Consider the following 22,849-nt stretch of genomic DNA (forward strand, 5'->3'; position numbering starts at 1 on the left):
GCTGGGATGCAGGTAACTTGCCTAGCATCCTTGGTTGCTAGGATACATGTCATTCCTGCTGTCTAGTTTCCATGGTTAGCTAGCATCCTTGGTTGCTAGGAAGCAGAAGGCTCCTATCGTCTAGCATTCTTGGTTGCTAGGATGCAGGTGGCTTTAATAGAGTACATTAGTGCTGTACGTATATGCTAAAATTTACATGCATACACCTTACAGTGCAGAAGGGGTCTTATTGGCTGCTGGGACATGGGTACACTACCACCTAGAGTCCTTGGTTGCTAAGATGAAGGTGGCTCTACATTTGTGCTGTACACATGTGCTAATGTTTAAGTTTGTACAAAACATAGTGCAAAATGTACCCTATTGGCTCTATTAGCTGCTAGGATGCAGGTTTTTCCTGCCGCCTAACATCCTTGGTTGCTAGGAAGTAGGCGCCAAAAGAGTACATTTGTACTGTACAGGGTACCCTTGTAAATATAACCATGAACATTTACATACATATATAGTAAAATATGCTTCATACTCAAGTCCTGATAGGACAAAGGGGCGGAGCCTGTGTCATGGTGGTCATTTACTAAGAGACACCTAAAATAGACCCTAAGTAAATGGCAAACGCTATTGCCTCTGAAGCCCCCGAGGTAATGGTACTAACAATTTTACATTTAATATTCAAAACACTCCCAAAAACTCACTGGGGCTAACTACAAAAACACCTAATCATCCAACAAGAAAAGGTCACCCCAACATACCGTATAGACACTAAATGACCAAAATTCTGTTTATACCTGACCATCACACCTATATGAGATTGTTGGATATCCCATTCCAAAAAAATGACCATTAATATAGAATTGCCCTCTATAACAGCTTCCATTCCCCTGAGAAGGCTTTAGACAAGATTTTGGAGTGTCTTTGGGAATTTTTGCCAATTTATGAGGTTAGATTCTGATGTTGGATGAGTAGACCTGGCTCACCAAAGGTGTTCAGTAGAGTTGAGGTCAGACTTCAGTGCAGGACACTCGAGTTCCTCCGCAACTGGTCACACCATGTCTTTATGGAGCTGGCTTTGTACACAGGACACAGTCATGCTGGAACAGAATAGGGTCTTCACCAAACTGTTACCACAAGACTGAAAGAGCACAATTTGTTTGCAATGTTTTTTGTATGATGTAGTGTTAGTACAGTAGTAGTGCCTTTCATTGGAATCATCTGAACTCAATTCAGTAGGGCACCCCAATACTTTTGGCCTTAGAGGTAGGTGTGATGGTCGGATATCTCCAAACTTTGGCCATTAACCGCTTGCCGACCAGCGTACGCCAATGTACATTGGCAGAATGGCGCTGGTAGGCAAAAGGGCGTACAGGTACATCCCCTTTAAGAAGAGGTGTCGCGGGCACAAGCCCGCCACAGTCTCCGTGACCGCGGCTCCCGCGAACTCGATGTCCACCGGGTGCCCGCGATCGTGTCACAGAGAGGAAGAACAGGGAGATGCTTTTGTAAACAAAGCATTTCCCCGTTCTGCCTAGTGACAGGACAGAGATCACAGCTCTCTGTCATCGAGAGCTGTGATCGCCTTCCTGTGTGTTGACGTCCAGCCCCCTAACAGTTAGAATCACTCCCTAGGACACACTTAACCCCTTCACTGCCCCCTAGTGATTAACCCCTTCACTGCCAGTGTCATTTACACAGTATTGCATTGATTGCTGTATAAATAACAATGGTCCCAAAATGGTGTCAAAAATATCGCAGTCCCGATAAAAAACCCAGATCGCCGCCATTACTAATAAAATAAAAATGCCATAAAAGTATCCCCTATTTTGTAGACGCTATACATTTTGCGCAAACCAATCAATATACGCTTATTGCTATTTTTTTTTTTTTTTACCAAAATGTATGTAATATGTGGAAGCCTACATATTGGCCTAAACTGGGGAAAAATTTTTTTTTTTATATATTTTTGGGGGATATTTATTATAGCAAAATATAAAAAATATTGCGTTATTTTCAAAATTGACGCTCTTTTTTTGTTTATAGCGCAAAAAATAAAAACCGCAGAGGTGATCAAATACCACCAAAAGAAAGCTCTATTTGTGGGGAAAAAAGGACGTTAATTTTGTTTGGGTACAACGTCGCATGATCGCACAATTGTCAGTTAAAGCGACGCAGTGCCAAATCGCAAAAAGTGCTCTGGTCAGGAAGGGGGTAAAATCTTCCGGGCTGAAGTGGTTAAATCTATATTTAAATGTTAAATATGTCTGGTTCTCTATACTAGTCAAAGTTTTGTAAATCTCTCCCATTGCGTTTACTGTCTGTGTTCAAGCTTGAAATATTTTTACTGTGTCTGAGGCAGGGCGTTTTTTCTTCTCAGAGAATAGGTGCAGGAACTCCGACCTTCACCCTTCGTTTCTGCTCCCTACCCACCCCTGAGCACCGTTCCTTGGTTCCACCTCCTACCGACCTCCCAGTGCTGCCCATTTTAGAGAATACAGAACCAAGTATCATTTTTGCTACTAAGTGATTTGCACGGAACTTGTTAATGATAACAAAGAGAGACAGTAAAATAAATCCCCTGCAGTGAGCAACAATCGACCTTACCCCAGCAACAGTAGACCCTCCCCCGAGCAAAAATAGAGCCCCGGCAACAACAACAGATGTCCCAGCAGACTGCATCAATAGACCCTCCAGGAGGCAGCAACAATAGACCTCTCCCTCAACAGTACATCCCCCCCGGAAACATAAGACCCCCCCCACTAGCAACAATGGATCGACCTAGCAGCAATAGACCTCCACACAAAAATAGATCTCCACCAGTGACAATAGATCCCCCAGCAGCAAGCAGCAATAGACCTTCCAGCACACCCCAGCACTCCTTGCCATTACATACATTCATTGCTGGAGGTGCCGAAACTGCGTTCCTCCACGTTCCTGCTGAAAAAAAGCCCTTTTCTGAGGTCTCCAGGACAGGAATAAAGGGGAATGGCAACAATGGAGACACAGAAAGTGATAAAAACCTGACAGCGGTTCTAACCATTCCCCACTCCATCTAAAACGGAAATGTGGTGGCCTGAGCTCCACTTTAGCAAATTAGAGCAGGAGAATTAATAAGTGTATTTTCTGGATGACCGACTTCTCAGACCCCCAATATCAAGGTGGTCAGTTGGTATATGAGCTCCTCAAAAAACAGCGGTTAAATATGATATATTGGCAGAGCAAGAAGAGCTATCACAGCCAGAGATGAAAAAATCCGGGTCCCTGGAAAAAACATCAAAGTAAAGCCTCAGAATGTGATAATTACTAAACAATAACACCATGATTCAGAGAAAAGACCCTTAAAGGATGGAAGGATCACGATCTTTAAACTGGTTCTAAAGGCAGAAGGTTTTTTTTACATGAATGCATAAAATGTAAACACTCCCCCCCATACTTACCTGAGCCCTATCTCGATCCAGTGATGTGCATGAGAGCAGCGGCCCTCCCGAGTCTCTCTCTCCTAAGTGGCTCACCCAGCTGCGGGAGCCATTGGCTCCCACTGCTGTCAATCACAGCCAGTGAGCCAATAAAGAGAGAGCAGGGAGTGGAAAGAAGAGGATTGGGGCTGCTCTGTGCAAAATTATTATACAGAGCAGATAAGTATAACATGTTGGTTTTTTGTGTTTCCTTTTTTTTTTTTTTTTTTTTTTTAATACCTTTAGAATCACTTTAATATGTGCCTGACCTTCTGTCTACCTCTCTGATTGCACTTACCACGGAGATATCACACCCTCTAACATGACCCTTTATAAGGTAGAAAATACTCTGCTCCTGACTAGGGATGAGCTTCGTGTTCGAGTCGAACCCATGTTCGACTCGAACATCGGCTGTTCGATCGTTCGCCGAATTGCGAACGTTATGGGCCGTTCGCGCTAAATTCGTGTGGCGCGTCACGGCCCATAATTCACTGCGGCATCGCAGTGCATTGCTGGCTGATGATTGGCCAAGCATGCACTATGACCCGCATGCTTGGCCAATCACAGAGCTGTCAGTAGAGAGAGCTGTAATTGGCCAAAGCCAGGGTGGCTTTGGCCAATTATGGCTCAGGGGATTTAGTACACACCCCACACTATATAAGGCCGCCTGCACGGCGGCCCTGTGTAGTGTGTGTTCCGGTGTGCTGAGAGATAGAGAGAGAGAGAGACAGTGTCATTTGATTTGAGTTAGATAGATTAGGCAGAACAGTCAGTCAGTTAGCTGCACTTACAGTGTATTGTGTATATATATGCATCCCAGGTGTTGCATATATATATATACACTGTATTCAGTTTAGCTAGATCCGTTCCTGTTATCTTCTATCTAGACTATTTACATTTAATGCAGTGCGTCCTGCTCACAGTGTTCAGCTAGATCCGTTCCTGCTATTTACATTTAGTGCAGTGCGTCCTGCTCACAGTGTTCAGCTAGATCCGTTCCTGTTATCTTCTAGACTATTTACATTTAGTGCAGTGCGTCCTGCTCACAGTGTTCAGCTAGATCCGTTCCTGCAATTTACATTTAGTGCAGTGCGTCCTGCTCACAGTGTTCAGCTAGATCCGTTCCTGCTATTTACATTTAGTGCAGTGCGTCCTGCTCACAGTGTTCAGCTAGATCCGTTCCTGCTATTTACATTTAGTGCAGTGCGTCCTGCTCACAGTGTTCAGCTAGATCCGTTCCTGCTATTTACATTTAGTGCAGTGCGTCCTGCTCACAGTGTTCAGCTAGATCCGTTCCTGCTATTTACATTTAGTGCAGTGCGTCCTGCGCACAGTGTTCAGCTAGAGCCGTTCCTGCTATTTACATTTAGTGCAGTGCGTCCTGCTCACAGTGTTCAGCTAGATCCGTTCCTGTTATCTTCTAGACTATTTACATTTAGTGCAGTGCGTCCTGCTCACAGTGTTCAGCTAGATCCGTTCCTGTTATCTTCTAGACTATTTACATTTAGTGCAGTGCGTCCTGCTCACAGTGTTCAGCTAGATCCGTTCCTGCTATTTACATTTAGTGCAGTGCGTCCTGCTCACAGTGTTCAGCTAGATCCGTTCCTGTTAAATTCCTACTGACCGGCAGGCTTGTCTGGTTACAGTATATAAAGCTACCTGAAGAAAATTACAGGTGTTCTATTTGATCCTATTAGTACCACGGTCAGGCAGCTAGACTATTTACATTTAGTACAGTGCGTCCTGCTCACAGTGTTCAGCTAGATCCGTTCCTGTTATCTTCCTACTGACAGGCAGGCTTGTCTGGTTACAGTATATAAAGCTACCTGAAGAAAATTACAGGTGTTCTATTTGATCCTATTAGTACCACGGTCAGGCAGCTAGACTATTTACATTTAGTACAGTGCGTCCTGCTCACAGTGTACAGCTAGATCCGTTCCTGTTATCTTCCTACTGACAGGCAGGCTTGTCTGGTTACAGTATATAAAGCTACCTGAAGAAAATTACAGGTGTTCTATTTGATCCTATTAGTACCACGGTCAGGCAGCTAGACTATTTACATTTAGTACAGTGCGTCCTGCTCACAGTGTACAGCTAGATCCGTTCCTGTTATCTTCCTACTGACAGGCAGGCTTGTCTGGTTACAGTATATAAAGCTACCTGAAGAAAATTACAGGTGTTCTATTTGATCCTATTAGTACCACGGTCAGGCAGCTAGACTATTTACATTTAGTACAGTGCGTCCTGCTCACAGTGTTCAGCTAGATCCGTTCCTGTTATCTTCCTACTGACAGGCAGGCTTGTCTGGTTACAGTATATAAAGCTACTTGAAGAAAATTACAGGTGTTCTATCCCAGCTTAGTGCAGCTACAGGCCATTAGTATGTCTGGAAGGCCAAGAAGGAGAGGCAGACAGTCACAAGCCAATAAGAGAGGGCAAGCAGGCTCTGTGTCTAGTGCTGGTCGTGGAGACGGTGCATCCTCATCAGCACGTGGCCATGGGACACGCTTGGCCTTTTTTTCGGCAGCTGGCCATGTTGAGCCGCAACATGCGGAAGACTTGGTCGAGTGGATGACCAAGCCGTCCTCATCCTCCTCATCCTCTCTCACCCATGCCCAGGGTGCTTTGTCTGGCAAAGCAGCGGCCTCTTCCCTCAGCTCAATGTCATCAGTGACTCCTTCCCTAGCTCCACCATGTCCTCATGAGGATTCCCTCGAACTGTTTGACCACAGTGTTGGGTACATGCTCCAGGAGGATGCCCAGCGTTTGGAAGGCTCTGATGACGATACTGAGCTCGATGAAGGCAGTAACATGAGCGCGGACAGAGGGGGTGCCCAAGAAGGACAGCAATCTGGCAGTCATGCTCCCCCTGCTGCAGCATACTGCCAGGTTTGCTCCAGTGATGAGGAGGGAGGGGATGATGAGGTCACTGACTCAACGTGGGTGCCTGATAGGAGAGAGGAGGAGGAGGAGGAGGAGGAGGAGGAGGAGGAGGCGGCAGCACATCACCAACGAGGCAGGATGCCCTCCAGGGGCCAGCCTAAGGGCAGCACATTGACTGCATCACACCCCAAAGCTCCACATGTGCAGGGCGCTGCAGTCTCTGCGCGTTATTCAAAAAGTTCTTTGGTGTGGGCCTTTTTTGAGACGAGTGCATCAGATCGCACCGCTGCTATTTGCAACATATGTCTCAAGCGTATCTCGCGTGGCCAAAATATCTCCCGCTTGGGTACCACATGCTTGACCAGACATATGTTGACCTGCCATGCAGTTCGTTGGCAAGCGTATCTAAAAGACCCACACCAAAGAACAAAGAGGATCTCTCCTTGCTCCTCATCAGCTGAGATTTCCAACCCCACTAGACCTTCAGTCCTCTCTGAGACCTGCAGTGAGAGGAATGAAGGTGTAGAATTAGGTGTGTCACAGCCAAGTACTTGTGGGCAATCTGCTTTTGGTACACCGACGTCAGATTGTACCAGGCAAATTTCCCTGCCCCAGCTGCTGCACCGCCGAAAGAAGTTTGCTCCCAGCCATCCACATGCCCAGCGGTTGAATGCTAGCTTGGCAAAATTGCTAGCACTTCAACTGCTGCCTTTTCAGTTGGTAGACTCTGCCCCCTTCCGTGAGTTTGTGGAATGTGCGGTTCCTCAGTGGCAGGTACCCAAACGCCACTTTTTCTCACGGAAGGCGATTCCGGCTCTCTACCGGCATGTGGAAGGCAATGTCCATGCCTCGCTGGACAGGGCGGTCAGCGGTAAGGTGCATATTACCGCTGACTCATGGTCCAGCAGGCATGGACAGGGACGTTACCTAAGTTTCACGGCGCATTGGGTGACTCTGCTGGCAGCTGGGAAGGATGCAGGACAAGGTGCAGTAGTGTTGGAGGTTGTTCCGCCACCACGCCTCCAAAATGCTGATTGTGACACACCTCTCTCCTCCACCCCCTCCTCTTCTTCTTCCTCCATGGCCTCTTCCTCGGAACCAGCGGTGCTCCGTAGGCGTTCAAGGGGCTACGCAAGTACGCAGGCCAAAAGATGCCATGCGGTGCTTGAGCTGGTGTGCTTGGGGGACAGGAGCCACACTGGGGCAGAGGTTCTGTCAGCTCTGCAGGGGCAGGTTCAGAGGTGGTTGACGCCACGCCAACTTAAGGCAGGAATGGTGGTTTGCGACAATGGCACCAACCTCCTCTCTGCCCTCCGACAGGGACAAATGACCCATGTGCCCTGTTTGGCTCACGTCCTTAACTTGGTGGTGCAGCGGTTCTTGGGCAGGTACCCGGGCTTACAGGATGTCCTGAGGCAGGCCAGGAAAGTCTGTGTGCATTTCCGCCGGTCATATAATGCCAGTGCTCGGCTGACGGACCTCCAAAAGGAGTTTAACCTGCCCAAGAACCGCCTAATCTGTGACATGCCCACCAGGTGGAACTCAACGTTGGCCATGCTGCAGCGGCTGCACACGCAGCAGAGGGCCATCAATGAGTACCTGTGCGACTATGGCACCAGGACAGGGTCAGGGGAGCTTGGTTTTTTTTCCCCACGCCAGTGGGCCATGATCAGGGATGCATGCACTGTCCTGTCACCATTCGAGGAGGCCACGAGGATGGTGAGCAGTGACAGTGCATGCATCAGTGACACTGTCCCCCTTGTCCACCTGTTGGAGCACACGCTGCGTGGAATAATGGACAGGGCACTTGAGGCAGAACAGAGGCAGGAAGAGGAGGACTTCCTTAGCTCTCAAGGCCCCCTTTATCCAGACAGTGTTCCTGCGTGCCCGCCGATCACACAGGAAGAGGACGAGGAGGAAGAGGAGGAGGAGGAAGATTGTGTCAGTATGGAGGTGGAGCCTGGCACTCAGCATCAGCAGCAGTCTTTAAGGGATCAGTCCCAAGAAACACATGGACTTGTACGTGGCTGGGAGGAGGTGGCTGCGGACCATGTCGTTCTTAGTGACCCAGAGGACTCCGGACCGAATGCCTCAGCAAACCTACGCTGCATGGCCTCCCTGATCCTGCAAAGTCTGCGTAAGGATCCTCGTATTCGTGGTATCAAGGAGAAGGACCAATACTGGCTGGCAACCCTCCTTGATCCACGTTACAAGGGTAAGGTTGCGGACCTTATCTTGCCATCGCAGAGGGAGCAGAGGATGAAACATCTTCGGGAGGCCTTGCAGAAAGGTCTGTGCAACGCGTTCCCAGAGACTGGGAGGTTACAAACTCCTGTTTCTGGACAACGTGTTGCTGAGGCTTCGGTCAGTCAAAGAAGGAGCGGTGGAGAAGGTGGCCGTCTGACCGATGCGTTCAGACAATTTTTTGGTCCGCAGCCCCAAGGTATGATCGGTTCCAGCAACCATCGCCATCGTCTGTTTTACATGGTGCAGGAATACCTAGGGGCAAGATCAGACTTGGACACCTTTCCCACCGAAAATCCTCTGGGTTACTGGGTCTTGAGGATGGATCACTGGCCAGAGCTTGCACAGTATGCAATTGAGCTACTGGCCTGTCCTGCATCCAGCGTTCTTTCGGAACGCACATTCAGTGCTGCTGGAGGCGTGGTAACCGATCACAGGGTGCGTCTGTCCACCGACTCGGTCGATCGGCTGACCTTCATAAAAATGAATGAGTCTTGGATCACCACCAGCTACCAAGCACCTGATGCTGATGTAACCGAATAATTTTTTTTGAAATCTCAGATCCCTTCAAAGACTGCCTATGCTGATGCTGAGTGACTATCCCTGAGTAATTATCCTCTTCCTCCTCAATCATCACGCTGATAGCTTGTAAGAACATTTTTGGTTCTGGGCGCCACCACCAGTGCCTAAGGCACAATTTTTCAGCCCCTGTTTAACAGGGGCGTGTAATTACAATTTTTGATGTAATACTTTGCAGCAGGGCTCGTTCCTGCATTCCAACTAGAGTGTCTGTGAGGGGTTGCAGTGTTGTGGCACCAGCACCAGTGCCTAGGGCCCAATTTTTCTGCCCCTGTCTAACAGGGGCGTGTAATTACAATTTTTGATGCAATACTTTGCAGCAGGGCTCGTTCCTGCGTTCCAACTAGAGTGTCTGTGAGGGGTTGCAGTGTTGTGGCACCAGCACCAGTGCCTAAGGCCCAATTTTTCTGCCCCTGTCTAACAGGGGCGTGTAATTACAATTTTTGATGCAATACTTTGCAGCAGGGCTCGTTCCTGCGTTCCAACTAGAGTGTCTGTGAGGGGTTGCAGTGTTGTGGCACCAGCACCAGTGCCTAAGGCCCAATTTTTCTGCCCCTGTCTAACAGGGGCGTGTAATTACAATTTTTGAAGCAATAATTTGCAGCAGGGCTCGTTCCTGCGTTCCAACTAGAGTGTCTGTGAGGGGTTGCAGTGTTGTGGCACCAGCACCAGTGCCTAAGGCCTAATTTTTCAGCTCCTGTTCAACAGGGGCATGTAATTACAATTCTTGATCTAATATTTCACAGCAGGGCCCTGTGAGGGCTTACAGTGTTGTGGCCACAGCAACACCTAAGGCCCAAATTTCTGCTGAGTATATAGGGCAGGACCCTACTTTCAAACATCTAACTTACAAACGACTCCTACTTGCAAACGGAAGGAGACAACAGGAAGTGAGATGAAATCTACCCCTAGGAAGGGAAATTCTCTCCTGTAAGAGTTAATATGGGAAAACAAGTTCTCCTTTCCACTGATGCTTTCCAATCCTTGTTCCACAAAAAAACCCAAATTTTCAAAAAACATTTTTCATTGGGACAAAAAAGTGAGGTGAAATCTTCTGAAGAGGAGGAAAGACAGCAAAACAAATGTCACAGGGGTGATAACCCTTCCCTATGTTTTCCAAAAAGCTTAGAAAAGATTTTTTGGCTGGAGCTAAACACGTTAAAAATGTTCAAAATTACAAACAGATTCTACTTAACAACAAACCTACAGTCCCTGTCTTGTTTGCACCGCCTGTATACTGCTGTTCAGAGTATATAGGGCCTGGTGGCCCCACACCTTTCCTTATTTTAATTTGGGTGCGGGGTTCCCCTTAATATCCATACAAGACCCAAAGGGACTGGTAATGGACTGGGGGGTACCCATGCCGTTTGTCTCACTGATTTTCATCCATATTGCCATGACCCGACATGACATTAAACCCGCAAGCAGTTTTAAATGAGATTTTTTCCTTTAAAAATGACATTTGGTGCAGGGACTGTTCTAAACATGGGAAACACGCGTCACTTTACAGGCATACTATAGACACCCCCCAGGTACGATATTTAAAGGAATATTTCACTTTTTTTTTTTTACTTTAAGCATCATTAAAATCACTGCTCCCGAAAAAACGGCCGTTTTTAAAAGTTTTTTTTGCATTGATACATGTCCCCTGGGGTAGGACCCGGGTCCCCAAACCCTTTTTAGGACAATACCATGCAAATTAGCCTTTAAAATGAGCACTTTTGATTTCGAACGTTCGAGTCCCATAGACGTCAATGGGGTTCTAACGTTCGTGCGAACTTTCGGTCCGTTCCCGGGTTCTGGTGCGAACCGAACCGGGGGGTGTTCGGCTCATCCCTACTCCTGACCTTCCCTCTACGTTCCTGATTACGCTCACCATCCGGGATATCACACCCTCCAACATGATTTTCCATCAGATAGAAAATACTATGCTCCAGACCTTATCCCTACCTTCCTGATTACACCCACCACCAGTATATCACACCCTCCAACATGACCTTCTATCCGATAGAGGGAAGCTCAGGAGCAGAGTATTTTCTATCTGATAGAAGGTCATGTTGGAGGGTGTGATATCCTGGTGGTGGGTGTAATCAGGAACTTAGAGGGAAGCTCAGGAGCAGAGTATTTTCTAAGTTCCTGATTATACCCACCATCCGGGATATCACACCCTCCAACATGGCCTTCCATCAGATAGAAAATGATTTGCTCCTGACCTTCTCCCTACCTTCTTGATTACACCCACCTCTGAGATATCACACCTCCAACATGACTTTCCCTAAAGTGAAAATACTCAGCTCCTGACATACTCTCTGCCTTGGTGAGAAGACTCACCACTGGGATATCACAACCTACTTCAACTTGACCCTCTATAATGTAGTAAATACTCTGCTCCTGACCTTCTCTTCTCCTTTGTGGCTACACCCACCATAAGGATATCAGACCCTCCATAAGGCAGAAAATACTAGGAAAAAATTGGAAGTATGGGGGAATGTTTTCTTTGATGTTTCTGGCTTTCTTATGAAGAAATACATATAATATCTGTCTTGTGATATACTCTAAATATTAGCATCCATGATTGGTTTAGGAGAAGGTTTCATGCTTACCTCCGCTGGTCACACATGTATTGTTTTTTCCTCCTGTAAAAACAATGACCAGAAATGTCATATCACAACTAGGGATGCACCGATAACAATACCTATCTGCTCTACTCCAAATTTTCATAGGGTCCCCATCCCGCCGATTAGAGGTGCAAAAAACTCACGGTTCGGATCGTTCCTCGGATCAGGAGTCACGGTTCGGATCATTTTCGGATCAACAAAAAAAAATATCTCCCCCACTGTAATATCCACAATCTCCCTATTGGCAGGGTATTGGCGGGTATATTGGCAGGGTATTGGCGGGTATATTGACAGGGTATTGGCAGGGTATTGCAGAGTATTGACAGGGTATGGAAGAGTATTGACAGGGTATGGAAGAGTATTGTCAGGGCATTGCAGAGTATTGTCAGGGCATTGCAGCAGGGTATTGCAGCAGGGCATTGCAGCAGGGTATTGCAGCAGGGCATTGCAGAGTATTGGCAGGGTATTGCAGAGTATTGACAGGGTATGGAAGAGTATTGTCAGGGCATTGCAGAGTATTGTCAGGGCATTGCAGCAGGGTATTGCAGCAGGGCATTGCAGAGTATTGGCAGGGTATTGCAGCAGGGCATTGCAGAGTATTGGCAGGGCATTGCAGCAGAGCATTGCAGAGTATTGGCAGGGCATTGCAGAGTATTGGCACTGCTGCCATCCGATCTCTCCCCTCCACTGTACAGATCAGTACACAGAGGGGAGAGAGGAACCGGCGTCATGACATGATGCCGGTTTGTTACAAGTGATCGCTCCGTCATTTGACAGAGCGATCACGTGCTAAACGGCCGCCGGGTGTACCAAGATGGCCGCTATGGTGTGGCCAAGGCCACAGAGCGCTCCTCGGATCGCGGGTGCCCCGTACGGATCAACCTCCGCGGATCGGATCACGGATCGATGACGATCCATTGCACCCCTACCGCCGATAATAGAAAACCATGGCCGTTTGAGGAGATCTATAAGCGGTCTGCCCCAAAGCTGACATCACTTCCTCCCTATACTGTCAGGAATCCCAGAACTTCTCTCCCCAGCCCTGTGAGCACATCCAGTGGCCGTAATTTTCTATCATCGGCAGGACAGGAACACTATGCAGATTTGGATTTGAGTAGATGTACTTTAATGTGAGTTAAAACATTTTTAATAAACTGCCAACTAGATGGCGCTTCCCTTTCTATACTGGGTTCACACAGGAGCTGTGGGGGAAATCACATGCGATTCGGACAGGAATCGCACAGCATTCCTGTTCAAATTGCATGTGATTCTTTGCAATGTGATTTGCGCCTATTCATTTTGTATGGACGCAAATCGCAAAGTATCAGTACTCGGTATCGGCAAGTACTTGATGAAAAGTATCAGTACTCGTACTCGGCGGTAAAAAAACGGTATCAGTGCAATCCGAATCACAATAAGAAAAAACAGACTCTACTACAACAGCAAGCCCAGACTGGCCATAGAGCTAACCGAGCCACATGTCCTAACGCAGCCGGGGGTCGGCAAGCGAACGACCGGTCGACTGCAGGGAGTTGACAGGTGGATTGTGACCATGGCTCGGCCTTCCCCCCCAGCCACCAACACTCTCATGTTAACTGCAGAGTGGAGAGCGGGAGGCAGCATAGTGCTGGATGAGGGTCTGGGCGGGAGCTGCCTCAGTGATTGGTTGCTAGGCGGTCCTAACAACCAATCACCAGCTTGCTCTTATGAACTCTGGCAGCACCTGCTCTTGTCTTCCACCCAGCACTTTGCTGTTTCCTGATCTTCTCTCTGCTGTACACACGCCGGCACGTAGGAAGTGCTACCTACACAGCGCCGTGTGTATGTTGGGGGGAATGAAGTGAAGGGGACAGAGGATATACTGTTGGAGGGGGGACAGAGGACACTTACATTGGGGGGAGGGGGATATTGTGATGCACTGCTTTAGGGGACAGGGAGGCAGAAGACACTGCTTTCAGGGGGCACTGGGAGCAGAGGTCACCCTGTGAGGGGCAGAAGACACTGCTATGTTGGGGGGGGTAGAGGACACTACAGTGGGGAGGGTGATGTGAAGGGGGGCAAGAACACTCTTTTGGGAGAGGTACAGGACACTACTGGGGGGAAAGGGGCCAGAGGATGCTACAGATGGGGGGGGGGGGCAGTGATGTGAAGGGGGGAAGAAGACACTGCTTTAGGGGGTACAGGACACTTCTGTGTGGGGAGGGGGGCAGAGGACATTAGAGGAGGGTTAATGTGAAGGGGCAGAGGGCACAGTATTGGGAAGTACAGGACACTTCTGTGTGGGGAGGGAGGCAGAGGACATTACAGGGGGGTGATGTGAAGAGGCAGAGGGCACAGTATTGGGAGTAGGGATGAGCCGAACACCCCCCGGTTCGGTTCGCACCAGAACCTGCGAACGGACCGAAAGTTCGCACGAACGTTAGAACCCCATTGACGTCTATGGGACTCGAACGTTCGAAATCAAAAGTGCTCATTTTAAAAACTAATTTGCATGGTATTGTCCTAAAAAGGGTTTGGGGACCCGGGTCCTACCCCAGGGGACATGTATCAATGCCAAAAAAACTTTTAAAAACGGACGTTTTTTCGGGAGCAGTGATTTTAATGATGCTTAAAGTAAAAAAAAAAAAAGTGAAATATTCCTTTAAATATCGTATCTGAGGGGTGTCTATAGTATGCCTGTAAAGTGACGCGTGTTTCCTGTGTTTAGAACAGTCCCTGCACCAAATGTCATTTTTAAAGGAAAAAATCTCATTTAAAACTGCTTGCGGGTTTAATGTAATGTCGGGTCCTGGCAATATGGATGAAAATGAGTGAGACAAACGGCATGGGTACCCCCTAGTCCATTACCAGGCCCTTTGGGTCTTGTATGGATATTAAGGGGAACCCCGCACCCAAATTAAAATAAGGAAAGGTGTGGGGCCACCAGGCCCTATATACTCTGAACAGCAGTATACAGGCGGTGCAAACAAGACAGGGACTGTAGGTTTGTTGTTAAGTAGAATCTCTTTGTAATTTTGAACGGGTACATTTTTAACGTGTTTAGCTCCAGCCAAAAAATCTTTTTTAAGCTTTTTGGAAAACATAGGGAAGGGTTATCACCCCTGTGACATTTGTTTTGCTGTCTTTCCTCCTCTTCAGAAGATTTCACCTCACTTTTTGTCCCAATGGATTGGAAAGCATCAGTGGAAAGGAGAAATGTTTTTCCCATATTAACGCTTACAGGAGAGAATTTCCCTTCCTAGGGGTAGATTTATTCTCACTTCCTGTTGTCTCCTTCCGTTTGCAAGTAGGAGTCGTTTGTAAGTTAGTTGTTTGAAAGTAGGGTCCTGCCCTATATACTCAGCAGAAATTTGGGCCTTATGTGTTGCTGTGGCCACAACACTGTAAGCCCTCACAGGGCCCTGCTGTGAAATATTAGATCAAGAATTGTAATTACCAGCCCCTGTTGAACAGGAGCTGAAAAATTAGGCCTTAGGCACTGGTGCTGGTGCCACAACACTGCAACCCCTCACAGACACTCTAGTTGGAACGCAGGAACGAGCCCTGCTGTAAAGTATTGCATCAAAAATTGTAATTACATGCCCCTGTTAAACAAGGGCTGAAAAATTGGGCCCTAGGCACTGGTGCTGGTGCCACAACACTGCAACCCCTCACAGACATTCTAGTTGGAACGCAGGAACGAGCCCTGCTGCAAAGTATTGCATCAAAAATTGTAATTACATGCCCCTGTTAAACAGGGGCAGAAAAAATGGGCCTTAGGCACTGGTGCTGGTGCCACAACACTGCAAACCCTCACAGACACTCTAGTTGGAACGCAGGAACGAGCCCTGCTGCAAAGTATTGCATCAAAAATTGTAATTACACGCCCCTGTTAAACAGGGGCAGAAAAAATGGGCCTTAGGCACTGGTGGTGGCGCCCAGAACCAAAAATGTTCTTACAAGCTATCAGCGTGATGATTGAGGAGGAAGAGGATAATTACTCAGGAATAGTCACTCAGCATCAGCATAGGCAGTCTTTGAAGGGATCTGAGATTTCAAAAAAAATTATTCGGTTACATCAGCATCAGGTGCTTGGTAGCTGGTGGTGATCCAAGACTGATTCATTTTTATGAAGGTCAGTCGATCGACCGAGTCAGTGGACAGACGCACCCTGTGATCGGTTACCACGCCTCCAGCAGCACTGAATGTGCGTTCCGAAAGAACGCTGGATGCAGGACAGGCCAGTAGCTCAATTGCATACTGTGCAAGCTCTGGCCAGTGATCCATCCTCAAGACCCAGTAACCCAGAGGATTTTCGGTGGGAAAGGTGTCCAAGTCTGATCTTGCCCCTAGGTATTCCTGCACCATGTAAAACAGACGCTGGCGATGGTTGCTGGAACCGATCATACCTTGGGGCTGCGAACCAAAAAATTGTCTGAACGCATCTGTAACGTACCTGGGATGTGAGCCTGACGTGTGGAGGGAGACCTCCCGTACCACCCTGGCTGGAAGACCACTGGAATGAGAACAGTGGCGGTAAGAGCACAGTGAGGTAAAGGTGCCTGAGTCCTTACTGCTTGAGGTGGTTGCAGATGCAGGTCAGCAGATGCAGGTTTGCAGAGCAGCGGATGCAGGTCAGCAGGTGCAGGTTTGCAGAGCAGCGGATGCAGGTTAGCAGATGCAGGTTTACAGATCAGCGGATGCAGGTCAGCAGTTGCAGGTTTGCAGAGCAGCGGATGCAGGTTAGCAGACAGATGCAGAGTCAGACGAGCCGGGTCATACACATCAGGGAATACAGCAGAAACGGCAAGCAGAGAATAGTCAGAGTCCAGGCTGGGTCTTGGCAACAGGCAATCAGGCAGGTAACAGAGCTGAGTCAAACTAGCCAAGGTCAGGATTGGAGACGTAAGCAGGGTCAGGAAGCCGGGTCGGAACACAGGAACAGAGTACTGGTACAATCAGGAACACAGGGAATGGAAGCAGATCAAACCGCAAGAGGCAGCGCCACTGAGCATCTTTTAAAGGCCATTGGGCGCCAAAGCACGTCTTAACGAACGCGCATGCGCACGTTCGTACGAGCGGTCCGTGATTCGCGCATGCGCATGCGCACGCCTTCTTGAACGGGACATACGTTCGTGACAGTGCCCCCCCCTTAAGGGCAACCTCCGGGTGCCCAAGAGAACTCTTTTCTGGGGGTGATTACGGAAAAAGGCCTGGATTAATTCTTGAGCGTGAATATTCCGTTGGGGTTCCCAAGAATTTTCTTCCAGACCGTAACCTCTCCATTTGATCAGGAACTGTAGCTGATTCCTTCTTCTTCGGCAGTCTAAGACGGCCTCTACTTCAAACTCCTCATTTCCGTCAATGATCACAGGTTCAGGTGGTCTTGATCCTCTGTCAGGAAAGGGATCCGGCACTGTAGGTTTCAATAATGAGACATGAAATACCGGATGGATTTTCAAAGACTCCGGTAAGACAAGTTCATAGGAAACGTCATTTAATTTCCGCTTTACTGGAAAAGGACCAATGAATTTGGGTGCCAATTTCCTTGCAGGGCAGGCCATCTTAAGATTGGTGGTGGATAACCATACTTGATCGCCCTGTTGCAGACATAACTCCCCCCTCCTCTTCCTGTCAAATATCTTCTTATTGGTTGCCTGTGCCCTGGTCATGGCTTCCTGTAATATCTTGCTATTGCGAGTCAGAAAATCGACAGTACTCTGGACTGCCGGAACTGATGAATCCGGAATGAGATCAGGTAGGAAGGTTGGATGGTACCCGTAATTAGCAAAGAATGGCGACTGACCTGTAGCCGAATGACTGGCATTATTAAAGGCAAATTCTGCCAGAGGTAATAATGATACCCAGTCGTCCTGAACAAAGGAGGTGAAGCATCGGAGATACTGCTCGAGCGTTTGGTTCGTCCTATCGGTTTGCCCATTAGTCTGAGGGTGATAGGACGAAGACATAGACAGTTCAATCTTCAAAGCCTTGCATAAAGCCCTCCAGAAACGAGAGGTGAACTGCACCCCTCTGTCCGAAACAATGTCCGCAGGAACCCCGTGTAGCCTTATGCCGCGTACACACGGTCGGACTTTTCGTCTACAAAAGTCCAACGGACGCTGACGGACTAAAGCTGGCTGGTAATCCGATCGTGTGTGGGCTTCTCCGGACTTTCAACGGACTTTTTTAGCCTCAAATCCGACGGACTTTAGATTTGAAACATGCTTCAAATCTTTACGTCGTAAGTACGACGGACCCCGAAATCCGCTCGTCTGTGTGCTAGTCCGACGGACAAAAACCCATGCTAGGGCAGCTATTGGCTACTGGCTATGAACTTCCTTATTTTAGTCCGGTGTACGTCATCACGTACGAATCCGTCGGACTTTTGTGTGGTCGTGTGTAGGCAAGTCCGTTCGTAAGAAAGTCTGCCGCAAGTCCGCCGAAGGTACGTCGGAAGTCTGTTGGACAGGCTGTCGGACTTTTGTAGACGAAAAGTCCGACCGTGTGTACGCGGCATTACTATCTCTCTAATGAAGACTTGGGCAGTTTCCATGGCAGAGGGTGTGCTTTTTAATGGAACAAAGTGGGCCATCTTGGATAAACGATCAACCACGACGAAGATTGCTGAATATCCCTCCGATGGAGGCAGTTCCACTACAAAATCCATGGCAATCATGTTCCAAGGACGGTCGGGGACTGGTAAAGGTCTGAGTAGACCCCAGGCCTTGCTTCTGGTGGTCTTGCTACGGATACAGGTGGCACAAGAGCTTATATATTCCCTGCAGTTCTTCTCAAGATCCGGCCACCAAAACGTACGTTGGACTAGCTCCAGAGTCTTATGCATTCCGAAATGGCCTGCCAGAGGATGATCATGACACAAATTCAGCACTGTGACTCGGTCCTCTTCAGGCACAAAGATCTTGCTGTTCCTCCACAGTAGACCATCCTTAAGTAGTAGAGTAACTCCGGGAGGGGCAGACACACCTGCAGAGGCTTGCTTCAAGCTGGACATGAGGTCAGTCTGCAGAAGTAAAAAGTTACCCTCCGATAGAATGGTATCTGGAGCTGGTACTTCCTTCGGATCATCAAACATGCGAGAAAGAGCATCCGGTTTGGTGTTCTTGGAGCCAGGCCGGTAAGTTATGTGAAATGAGAACCTAGAGAAAAATAATGCCCATCGTGCCTGGCGGGGTCTCAGACGTTTGGCAGCTCTCAGATACTCTAAGTTCTTATGATCTGTATAAATAAGTATGGGGTGCGCTGCTCCTTCCAACAAGTACCTCCACTCCTCAAGAGCCGATTTAATGGCCAGTAGTTCCCTATCCCCAACATCATAATTCCTTTCGGATGGGGTGAGCTTCCGGGAGAAGAAAGCTATGGGATGCATCAAGTCCTTGACGCCCTGGCGTTGGGAGATGACAACTCCAACCGCAGTCTCGGAGGCATCTACTTCAAGTAGGTAAGGGAGCGCAGGGTCAGGATGACTCAGAATAGGGGCCGATGTAAAAAGTTTCTTTAAGTCTGTGAAGGCGGTCTGTGCCTCGGAAGTCCACTGGAACCGAACATTCTGCTTGGTCAGCTGCGTGATTGGGGAGATAATAGCAGAGAAGCCCTTGATGAATCTCCGATAAAAGTTTGCGAAACCAACAAAGCGCTGCACCCCTTTCTTGTCTGAAGGTGCAGGCCAATCCAGAACGGCTGACACTTTTTGAGGATCCATCTTGAATCCCTCTGTTGATATCACGAGACCAAGGAACTGGATACTCTGTCGCTCAAACTCGCATTTTTCTGGTTTTGTGTATAGTCCGTGTTGACGAAGGCGACAGAGTACACTCTTGACATGGACTCGATGCTGCTCGAGGGAAGAAGAAAAAATCAAAATATCGTCTAGATAGACAACTACATAAATGTCCAGACAGTCTCTGAAAACATAATTAATCAGGTGCTGAAATGTGGCTGGGGCGTTACATAACCCAAAAGGCATTACTAGATATTCGTAATGGCCGAACCTAGTACGAAAGGCAGTCTTCCACTCATCCCCTGCACGGATGCGGACCAAGTTGTAAGCCCCCCGCAGGTCTAATTTGGTAAACACAGAGGCGGTTCTAAGTCTTTGGAAGAGTTCAGGCACCAGGGGCAAAGGGTAACGATTTTTAACCGTGATCTTGTTCAGCTCCCGATAGTCCACACAGGGTCAGAGAGAGTGGTCTTTTTTTTCTACAAAAAAGATTCCTGCTCCTGCTGGAGAGGTGGAAGGGCGGATAAATCCCCTCTTAAGATTTTCATCAACGTATTCCTTCAGTACCCCTAGTTCCCGTACAGATAAAGGAAAGATACGTCCAAAAGGGATCTCAGCACCGGGAAGAAGCTCAATTGGACAGTCGTATGGACGATGAGGTGGAAGAACTTCGGCCCCACGTTTACTGAAAACGTCCAGAAACTCATGGTATTGTTTGGGCACAGCAGAGCAAGTTTCAGGATCTGGTTCCAGGCAAAACAACGGACCAGAGGTACTGGGGCATGATGGCATGCAATGGTGCAGGCAGTAAGGTGACTGGAACCTAACACTTCCGGTTCCCCAATCGATCTAGGGGATTGTGTGCCTGAAGCCAAGGTAAGCCAAGGATAACTGGAAACAAAGGAGAGGAAATAGCATTCAGGCTCAGAAGTTCCTTATGATCCACAAGGGTGATTACAGGCAAAGGAGGGGTCTCCTGGGTCACAATTCCAGATTTGATGCGGGACCCGTCTGCCAGGAAGATGGAGAGTCCCTGGGCCTTGGGCTGAAGGGGAATGCGTTGTTGGGTTGCAAAGTCTAAATCGATAAAACAACTGCATGCCCCTGAGTCTATTATTGCCGTCACTGGTATAGTTCTTTCCGGCAATTGAAATGAAATTGGTATGGCCAGGTGAGTGGTGCTGGCAGTAGAAGGTGCGTGGTTAGAAGAAGAGGAAGCCAGGAACTTGCGCATCTTAGCAGGACAAGAGGAAATGTAGTGACCGGCTTCTCCACAGTATAGGCATAGAAAGTTCTGCTGCCGACGAAGTCGTTCTTGAGCGGACAGGGAACGTTTCATCAATTCAGGCTGCTTTGATTTGATGGAGTGCATGGAAGTTGGCATCCGGGATATCATCCAAGCTGGACGGAACTGCTGAGAAGACTTCTCTGCTCTGTGTTCCCGAAGTCGTCGGTCTATCTGGATGGATAGCGTAATTAAAGTCTCTAGAGTATCAGGAACATCAACCCGGGCCAATTCGTCCTTCAAACTCTCAGATAGACCGAGACGAAACTGGTGTCGGAGAGCAGCCTCATTCCACTGAGTGTCCGCGCTCCAGCGTCTGAAATCGGTTACATAGTCCTCTGCCGCTCAATGGCCTTGCTGGAGCGCGTGGAGGGCAGCCTCGGCGGTGGAAGTCCGCTGGGGGTCATCATAAAGTCGGGCCATGGCATTAAGGAAGGAGGATAAAGAGTTCAGATCCATATGGCGGACTTCGAGTAGGTGGTGGGCCCAGGCCTGGGGCTCCCCTTGCAGCAGGGTAATAACAAAGCCTACTTTGGTAATTTCGGATGAAAAAGTCCGTGGCAGCAATGAAAAATAAAGTTCGCATGCATTGCGAAACGCCCGGAATTGGTTACGATTTCCAGAGAATTTTTCAGGAACAGGCACTCTAGGCTCGGGAGATGGGTCTGCCAAGATGGTCAATTCTTGTGTCCGCTCCTCCATTCGGACGAGACTGCTTTGCAGGGTCTCCATGACCTGAGTGAGGGTTGTGAGAGTTTGATAGACAAAGTCCATAGGCGAAGTTCCTCCTGCAGGCTCAGACATGGCGGTTTGATACTGTAACGTACCTGGGATGTGAGCCTGACGTGTGGAGGGAGACCTCCCGTACCACCCTGGCTGGAAGACCACTGGAATGAGAACAGTGGCGGTAAGAGCACAGTGAGGTAAAGGTGCCTGAGTCCTTACTGCTTGAGGTGGTTGCAGATGCAGGTCAGCAGATGCAGGTTTGCAGAGCAGCGGATGCAGGTCAGCAGGTGCAGGTTTGCAGAGCAGCGGATGCAGGTCAGCAGGTGCAGGTTTGCAGAGCAGCGGATGCAGGTTAGCAGATGCAGGTTTACAGATCAGCGGATGCAGGTCAGCAGTTGCAGGTTTGCAGAGCAGCGGATGCAGGTTAGCAGACAGATGCAGAGTCAGACGAGCCGGGTCATACACATCAGGGAATACAGCAGAAACGGCAAACAGAGAATAGTCAGAGTCCAGGCTGGGTCTTGGCAACAGGCAATCAGGCAGGTAACAGAGCTGAGTCAAACTAGCCAAGGTCAGGATTGGAGACGTAAGCAGGGTCAGGAAGCCGGGTCGGAACACAGGAACAGAGTACTGGTACAATCAGGAACACAGGGAATGGAAGCAGATCAAACCGCAAGAGGCAGCGCCACTGAGCATCTTTTAAAAGCCATTGGGCATGCGCACGTTCGTACGAGCGGTCCGTGATTCGCGCATTCGCATAGGCGCACGCCTTCTTGAACGGGACATACGTTCGTGACAGCATCGGTCAGACGGCCACCTTCTCCACCGCTCCTTCTTTGACTGACCGAAGCCTCAGCAACACGTTGTCCAGAAACAGGAGTTTGTAACCTCCCAGTCTCTGGGAACGCGTTGCACAGACCTTTCTGCAAGGCCTCCCGAATATGTTTCATCCTCTGCTCCCTCTGCGATGGCAAGATAAGGTCCGCAACCTTACCCTTGTAACGTGGATCAAGGAGGGTTGCCAGCCAGTATTGGTCCTTCTCCTTGATACCACGAATACGAGGATCCTTACGCAGGCTTTGCAGGATCAGGGAGGCCATGCAGCATAGGTTTGCTGAGGCATTCGGTCCGGAGTCCTCTGGGTCACTAAGGACAACATGGTCCGCAGCCACCTCCTCCCAGCCACGTACAAGTCCATGTGTTTCTTGGGACTGATCCCTTAAAGACTGCTGCTGATGCTGAGTGCCAGGCTCCACCTCCATACTGACACAATCTTCCTCCTCCTCCTCCTCCTCCTCCTCCTCGTCCTCTTCCTGTGTGATCGGCGGGCACGAAGGAACACTGTCTGGAT

The 22,849-nt window shown here is 48.7% G+C and overlaps 1 protein-coding gene across 3 annotated transcripts in view; it reads right to left on the reverse strand.

The window, feature by feature from the left end:
• Window positions 1-312: 312 nt before the first annotated feature.
• The window catches only part of LOC141126647 (ecto-ADP-ribosyltransferase 5-like), a 74,869-nt gene continuing 52,332 nt past the window's right edge, over window positions 313-22,849 (reverse strand). For 2 of the 3 annotated variants that reach the window (XM_073612580.1, XM_073612581.1), the window contains exons 4-5: window positions 11,753-11,785; window positions 313-3,249 (exon numbers count right to left, since the gene is read on the reverse strand). In XM_073612580.1, coding sequence (XP_073468681.1) covers window positions 3,185-3,249; window positions 11,753-11,785 — 98 coding nt within the window. In that variant the 3' untranslated portion in view covers window positions 313-3,184. The remainder of the gene's footprint in view (window positions 3,250-11,752; window positions 11,786-22,849) is intronic. The other variant, XM_073612582.1, reaches the window with a different exon arrangement.

Source organism: Aquarana catesbeiana, linkage group LG02 (assembly GCF_042186555.1).
Source record: "Aquarana catesbeiana isolate 2022-GZ linkage group LG02, ASM4218655v1, whole genome shotgun sequence".
NCBI lineage: Eukaryota > Metazoa > Chordata > Amphibia > Anura > Ranidae > Aquarana > Aquarana catesbeiana.